Genomic DNA, 8327 nt, shown 5'->3' with positions numbered 1-8327 from the left:
CTAAAAATCTTCACTCACACTCATCACATCATCATAGTCCTCCTGAACTCCCTCTGATCAAGAATGACATAAAAAACATCAGAATATAAAACACTTAAACTGCGTCCCGATTCAGAGGCTGCATCATATGAAGGCCGATTGCGTCACCGTAGCGCGACGAAAACTGTCCCAATTCAAAGCCTCCTTCAAATGCGGCCTCCAGATGTGCCTTTGTTTCCCGTGAAATGAAGGATACAACAGACGGATCCTCCGCGGCCTTGCCTATCCCAGAATTCATTGCGCTCCGGTGACGACAGGATTATATTATAGACAACTTTAATTTTACACTTTAAAAATGCAAGTATTGGGTTTCAGCTTACTCAAAAATCTAACGATACAAATGTAAAAATAAAAAACTTTAAAGCGGTTCAGATGTTGACATATCTTACTAAGATGTGATTATATATACCGGTAGTTTATACTCTTTATTATATATAGAAATGGACCATGGTGAACATATTTAGACAGTTTGTGAACCCTGTTTTGGTTTCGGACAGTTTAATATAACTTAATAAAACTAAGTCCAGTACAAACGTTACTGCCGCTCATCATCGCTGTCACAGTTGAGGCGACAAGAACAATCCCCCGTAGACCGTCCCATTTAACAACACTCGTTTTGACCTTCGGGCCTTTAAAGGATGCAGCCTCTGAATTGGGACTGTTCCCTTTAAGTGTATTGATTACACAAAGCTCATGTCTAATACTCATGTAAACATGTAAGGCTGATAATAAAATGTAGTTCTGTTCAACCCACCTATTTGCAAGCTCTGTCCATTAATGATGACATCATCATAATTCTCTAGCGTGTTTACTAAACGTGCAAATATAAGCCCAAAAAGTTAAATATAAGCCAAAAAACATTGAGACAGTCATTTTAAAATATTATCAGTTATGAGGTTTATTTTAAAGGAATATATATATTTTTTTAAATCAATAAATAAACACCTTTTTTGATATAAGAGTTCTGTCCACTGGTGATGACGTCATCATAGCTCTCAGGAGTGTCTTCTACAAAATCACACATTCATCACAAACATTAATGACATTCAAAACTTTTTTTTTTTTATCAGTTAATATACAGAAATAACTTTAATATACTGAAGTATTTTAATGTTCTATTATAGAATAACAGAACGACACCTGTCTCACGATCTGGTTTCAGTCCATCACTGATGACATCATCATAGTATCCCAGTGTGATTTCCTTCATCATCTCTTCTGCATCAACACAGAATATGTTTGGATACAAAAGCCAAAATATGTCCTTTTTGCAGGTCATGAGACCATTAAGTTATTAATCATCTGGTAATAAATCATGTGATCAATTAAAAAGGTCACTGACCTTTCAGGCCACTGTTGTTGGTGACATCATCATAATATACAGTCTTGAAATCTTTTGCTAAAATGGAGAAAAGAATGTTAATATATAAATAAACAGCAGTGTTTAAAATGTATTGTGTCATTAGTCTAGAATTTGTTAATTACGTTTATTTATTTAGGTTTAATTCAATGAAAAAGTATTTTGAGTGGAATGAATATGCACTTCTGCTGTCTAACCTGAGAGAAGCTCATCAGCATCTTCATACCCAGAATGCAGTTCTTCAGAGATGAGACTCCCTGTTAAAAGAGAGAAAAACAGTCAGGAACATGTTCATCATCACAAACAGACTGAGTCCTCATTTCGATTGGATCAAAAAACATTAGAGGCAGAAATCCCATGTTTTTTTTTCTGTTTGTTTTTTGTTAGGCCTATTAGCAAACACACATATATCCTCACATGAACCCATTCCTCACTGCCTTCCAGAAATACACACAGGAAGAGACAAACACACACACACACACACACACACACACACACACACACACACACACACACACACACACACACACATACAAACATGAACTGCTCCTTATTACCCACTAAAAATACATACAGGAAGAAACACACACACACACACACACACACATAAACATGCACCTGCAGCTCTGTGGTTTTCTGTGAGGAATTCTCTGGTTTAAAGCCGGAGGTTTAACAGGACTAATAATAGATGAACATCAAGTGTCTGACAGACTCTCTTAATAATCATATTAAATAAGTTTCATGGCTCATGTCTCACCTCTCTGAGTGAAGTGATTGTGTCTGTGATGAATCTCCTCATAAACGGCCTCAGTCGTCGTCCTGTGCCTCCTCTTAGAGAGAGCTGTGAGTGTAGACAGACAAACCTGCTGTCAGTTCACAACACATGACTGATCACACACTGAATAACACACAATATGACAGTCTCTGGATCTCTCCTACCTCTCCTCATCACTCTGTTCTGCTGAATCAGTATAAGCAGTGGCACTAAGAGCAGTAAGAGCAAAACTCCCAGTACAACCACAAGCACAGAGAGAGACACTGGAGGAGTTTGTGGAGGAGTGACTGATGTTGAGCGCACTGTCTGAGAAACTGGACGAGAAGCTGATGTTGTTGTGGCAGGAGTAGTGGACACTGACAAATCTGGCAAAACAGACACAGACAGATTAAAAATACACAGTTAGTAGCATTACAATGATGTGAAAAGGACTAATATTGCTCAGTGTTTTGCTGTGACCTGCACAGGTGAGTCCAGCGTGCTCTTTGTGGGAGCAGTCAGTGTGGTTCTTCAGGGAGAGAGGACAGTCCCACAGGTGAATCTCATTCCCTCTGCACTCGACTCTGTTCAGCCACACAACACCTTCACCAGCACCAAAGACTGAATTCCCATCAGCCCTCAGTGCTGCTCCACAACCCAGCTGCCTGCAGACCACCTGAGCATCGCTGATGTCCCACAGATCAGCACAGACTGAACCCCACACAGCGTTATGATACACCTCCAGCCTCCCAGAGCACCGGCCCAAACCTCCACTCAGTCTGAGAGGAACATGATCTAAATCACACACAGCATCATCACTGACCAGCTTCAGGACAACATTTACAACAAAACACACTAAAGCTGGAGGCCTTTAAAGCTGTGATTAATTTTGAATGTGGAAAAAAAATGTATTTACTGTACAAAAAATATATACAGTGCTATGCATAAGTTTAGACACCCATACTAAAGTTGACTAAAAAGAGGAATAAAAAATCATATTTTGGAAATTGAACTTAATGCCTTAATTTAAAAAATTAGGAAAAATCCAACCTTTAAGGACACTAAATTTCTTTGTGAATGAATAATGTATCGTAAATAAATAAATGTTCTTCCTTAAAATACATGGTGCGTAAGTGAGTACACCCCTATGTTAAATTCCCATAGAGGCAGGCAGATTTTTATTTTTAAGTATTTAAAAAAAAAAAAAAAATTAGGATACTATGCATCCTGATAAAGTTCCCTTGGCCTTTGGAATTAAAATAGCCCCACATCATCACATAGCCTTCACCATACCTAGAGATTGGCATGGTTTTATTTCAGTTAGCCTAATAGCTAGTTTGATTTGCATTGAGAGATGATCTTATGGAAAGTACCCCATGCCAATCTCTAGGTATGGTGAAGGCTATGTGATGATGTGGGGCTATTTTAATTCCAAAGGCCAAGGGAACTTTATCAGGATGCATAGTATCCTAATTTTTTTTTTTTTTTTAAATACTTAAAAATAAAAATCTGCCTGCCTCTATGGGAATTTAACATAGGGGTGTACTCACTTACGCACCATGTATTTTAAGGAAGAACATTTATTTATTTACGATACATTATTCATTCACAAAGAAATTTAGTGTCCTTAAAGGTTGGATTTTTCCTAATTTTTTAAATTAAGGCATTAAGTTCAATTTCCAAAATATGATTTTTTATTCCTCTTTTTAGTCAACTTTAGCATGGGTGTATTCACTTATGCATTGCACTGTATATATAAGACAAAAAAGAAATATAAGCTTATGATAATCTTACTTGAACACATTCTCTGGTGAGGAGATGGAGAGTTTGAACATGTCAGAGTACTATGAGGAGACTCATAATTTTCCTCCACTGAAATTTTAAAGTTTCAAAACATCACTGATCAGAATATTAGACATAATAAATAATATTTAACCATACATGATCATGTCAAACTATCTTAAATCAGTTAAATATTATCTTACTTGAGCAGGTGATTTTAGCCACTTCATTATCACAGTTATTCTGTCCCCAGGGTGAAGATGGACACTGCCATAGAGTGGAATCATGACGTCGACATTTAAGTTTATCAAGCCAATTATGAGACTTCAGTCCCTCTGAATAATCGGGTTCACTGCCAGATCTTACACAGTTCAGCTCTTGACAGATCAGACTCGCTGTGTCTCTGTCCATCTTGTTGTAACATATATTTCCCCAGGATCCATTGTAGAAAACCTCCACATTCCCTTCACAGCCCTCAGTTAACCTGATCTCTTTAAACTCTAGAAAGACAAGGAAGAGAATCAATGTCAACTTTCATGTGAGTCTGTTCATTTGGGATGCAAACCATTAAATAATTTGACGAATAAATCAATTGAAGGTTCTTTTAGTGCTTTTAAGGTATAAATATTTGGAAAAACAAAATCCATTTCTAAAGGATGAGACAATTTAAATAATAAATATATTTCAAATATTTAAAACAATTCATGCAAAGGGTGTTTACACAGACTTTTTAGTAAGTTTTCAGTCTTTTTTTTTGGGGGGGGGGGGGGGGGTGATATAATGTAATACTCAACCATTTTAAACAAACAAATATGTAAAAAAATGCTTCTGACCAAATGCACACTATATATATATAGCTACATTTTGTTGTATGAGCATCCAGTCAGTAACTATATTTCAGTCTCAAAGTTTACTCTAAACTGTATGTTTTTGATTCACTTAACAAAACTGACCCATTTGTTCAGGAATCACTACACTAGTTATGCTGTGTGCTGAGAACCGACTCATTAATGTCATTCATTAAGACAACATTAGTCGCGCTATGCATTTCATGAAGTAATGTTGTGTTGTGGTACTGATAACTATAGTACTTCAGAAAACTCTGTCAGAGCACATAGAAAAGTGCATGTGAAACAACAGTTATTGGTTCTAATATTTTATATATATTTTCAGAATAAGAACATATTCTCAGTTCCCAACACTGCTGTTGATGTGCATTATGTGTACTGGATATTATCGGTCACATTGATAGGTTATTGAAATGTTATTATTTAAATTATTCTTTACAATTTACCTGAGCACACGACTCCTACATCCTCCTTGTGTTGACAGTCATGTTTCCCCCAGCCTGGAGAAGAGCAGTTCCACAGGGACGTCTCATTCCCCTCACACTCCACCTCATCCAGCCATATGGGTCCAGAACCAGGACCAAACCAGGCTGGTACCTGCTGGTTACTGAGGGCCACTCCACACTGCAGCTGTCTGCACACCACATGGGCATCTTTAATATCCCAGGAGTCATCACACACTGTCCCCCATGAGCCACTGTGAAAAACCTCCAGCCTCCCTGCACAGTCTCCCCCAGAACCCACCAGCCTGATGGACCCGCGACCTGATATTCAGAGAGAGAAAAACACATTATTGATCACTAACAACTGAAGAATCTGCCCAGATGTTGTTGTTCTCACCAAGGCAGGTGATTGACAGCTGTTGTGTGGAGCTGCAGTTGAGAGTTTGTGGAGAGCTGCAGTTCCCCAGATGAGCTTCACTCCCAGAGCACTGGAAGCCCGTCACACACTCATGACTGTGTTCAGGACTGGATGAAGAGGAGCCGGAGAAGTTCAGCACAGAGCCACAGCCCAGCTGTCTGCAGACCACAGAGGATTCAGTGAGACTCCAGGAGTCCAGCAGAACTCTCCTCCAGACCTGATGGATGGAAACTTCCAGCTCCCCCTCACACTGTCTCTCTCCAGACAACCGCACCAGACCGTCATGAACAGCCAGAGAGGAATCTAGAGAGGAGAGCTCATGTTTTATTTGCAAGTTTGGTAATATGCTTTACATTAATACATTTTATAAAAAAATAAATGAACATAAAGAAAACTGAAACATTGCATTTATAGGCCTACTATTAAGTCTTTCAGGAGCATGAAATCAATGAAGTCAGTAAAATGGACTCACTAGAGCAGACGACTCCAACATCTCGTCTATGAGAACATTCAGCTCGACTCCATGAAGAGATGGAACATTCTGAGAGTTTTGTTTCATTCCCGTCACAATCAAACACATCAGCCCAGATTTCACCACTTCCCTCTCCAAACCAGTCTGATCCCACAACAGACACAGCAATCCCACAATTCAGCTGTCTACAGAGGACACTGGCAGCTCTCATATCCCAGCATGCATCACACACTGTGCCCCATTTACTGAAGTACTGACGCTCAACTCGACCAGAACAGAAGTCAGGACCATTGACCAGTCTGAGGTCAGTGTAACCTGGACAAAGAACAAATAGTTTACTTAAACAATATATTCAATTAAATGTTTAAAAAAGCTTCTTTGCGATTATCTCAATAAGTTGAAATCTACTGCTTCATTACCAGAACATAACAGTCCAATGTCATTCTCATGGTTACAGTTTTTTTTGAGAGAAGATGATGTTGGACAGAAATATATCTGAGTCTCATTTCCTCTGCACTGAATCTCTTGTGTCCACATCTGAGCGTCTCCTTTGCCAAAAGCATCTTCTCCCAGCACCTGTACAGGAGCCCCACAGTCCAGCTCTCTACACACAACCTCTGCATCCTGCTGGTCAAAGGCAGCGTCACACACTGTGTGCCAGGTGTTCCCACGAAGGACCTCTAGCCTCCCAGAGCACAGGTGAGGTCCATCAACAAGTCTTGTAAACCATCCATAGTTTATGGTTTCTGATTATATTGAGAGAGTGCACAGCACAGAAGAACACTTTAATTGGATGTGTTATGTCCTGAAGAGGCATCTGACACTATCTTTTTTATACAGACATAAAGCAACAGCAAGTCACTGTCCTTTACTTACATTTTTTAGTTTTTTTTTTTTATATATGAATTGTTTAGACAATAACATGTTAATTATTCAACAAATTGCTTATGAAAAATTCTGAATACAAATTACACCAAGTTGTTTTAATATTTGTGGATGAACATTCAACATTTTTTTGTATAACGCTTTTCACAAAATATCGTTTCAAAGCAGCTTTACAGAAAATGCATGAGTCCACATTACAATTTAGAGTGATCTGTTATCAGAGGTAAGTGACTGTGTCCAAGTTATGTATTTCAGAAATGTACATATAAAATCACACAGTTAGCTAATAATGTATTCATTTAAACAATGTATTAATTTAAGCAGAAACAGTGAGCTCATTGAAGTAATGAATACATGTTGTTAACAAATGATTAGGATATACAGAAAGTTGAGTATTGGTGCATGTTTAACCATGATCAGTGATGTATTAACAGAGTGGTGTATGGAGCCGCTCACCTGAGCATCTGACTCCAGCATCTTCATGATGACCACAGAAATGAACACCCCATCCTCTTGATCTACAGTTCTTCAGTGTTGACTCTGATCCACTACAGGCCACATCATACATCCAGATTGGTCCTGATCCTTGTCCAAAGTAAGCACCACCCACAGCCTGTACAGCCTCTCCACATCCCAGCTCTCTACACACCACTGCAGCATCAGTCATATCCCAGTTGTAATGACACACTGTTCCCCACTGACCATCATGATGAACCTCCACTCTACCAGCACAGGGACTGTTACTACCAACCAATCTAACAGTCTCGAAATCTGTACATTAAAAAAGAGATATTTAGGTATAATATATATAATATAGATATATATAATATTAACTGCTCATTTAAACATGTATAATTTCACCTCATTACTCTCTATTTTGTACTTACCAGATGTGGTTATAGTGACTATAGAGGAGAGTAAAACGAGTGTCAGAAATCCCTCCATCTTCTTCTGCTCGTCACACTGTTTGTTTGACTCTGTTTCTCCTCTGCTCCCTCAAACACACTGAAGAAACTGGCTCCTGTCAGTCCCCTAAAGAGAGAGAGACTCTCACAGCTGCCAATGACACTCACTGTTACCTTATTAGACACAACAGAGGAAATCATCAAACACAATCACTGACAAATCACACAGCAGCATTTTTATTTTCTCCATATATATCAATAAAGTGTGAGCGCTGATGAGCGGGACCAGGGACGGACTGGGGATAAAAAACAGCCCTGGACTTTCTCCCAAATAGGCCCATCATCCGGCCATTTGCCTCTAGCCGTGTGGGACAGACACTAGCCAGGATGTCCTGATACTATGCCACAATACTGTAGTCTA

The 8327-nt window shown here is 38.9% G+C and overlaps 1 protein-coding gene across 1 annotated transcript; it reads right to left on the bottom strand.

The window, feature by feature from the left end:
• LOC307157718 (scavenger receptor cysteine-rich type 1 protein M130-like) lies at window positions 1-7668 on the bottom strand (the record flags this gene model as incomplete). The annotated part of the gene is made up of 14 exons (XM_079869643.1): window positions 1-53; window positions 985-1047; window positions 1189-1257; window positions 1382-1438; window positions 1597-1656; window positions 2157-2240; window positions 2339-2539; window positions 2634-2948; window positions 4139-4435; window positions 5230-5547; window positions 5624-5947; window positions 6117-6431; window positions 6536-6862; window positions 7458-7668. The coding sequence occupies 14 exons, from the start codon at window positions 7666-7668 to the stop codon at window positions 1-3; spliced, it is 2694 nt and encodes an 897-aa protein (XP_079725769.1).
• Window positions 7669-8327: the final 659 nt, after the last annotated feature.

Source organism: Squalius cephalus (assembly GCF_949319135.1).
Source record: "Squalius cephalus genome assembly, chromosome: 4".
In the NCBI taxonomy this organism is placed as follows: Eukaryota; Metazoa; Chordata; class Actinopteri; order Cypriniformes; family Leuciscidae; genus Squalius; species Squalius cephalus.
The sequence above is the reverse complement of the archived record's forward strand: the minus strand, read 5'-3'. Positions and strand labels throughout refer to the sequence as shown.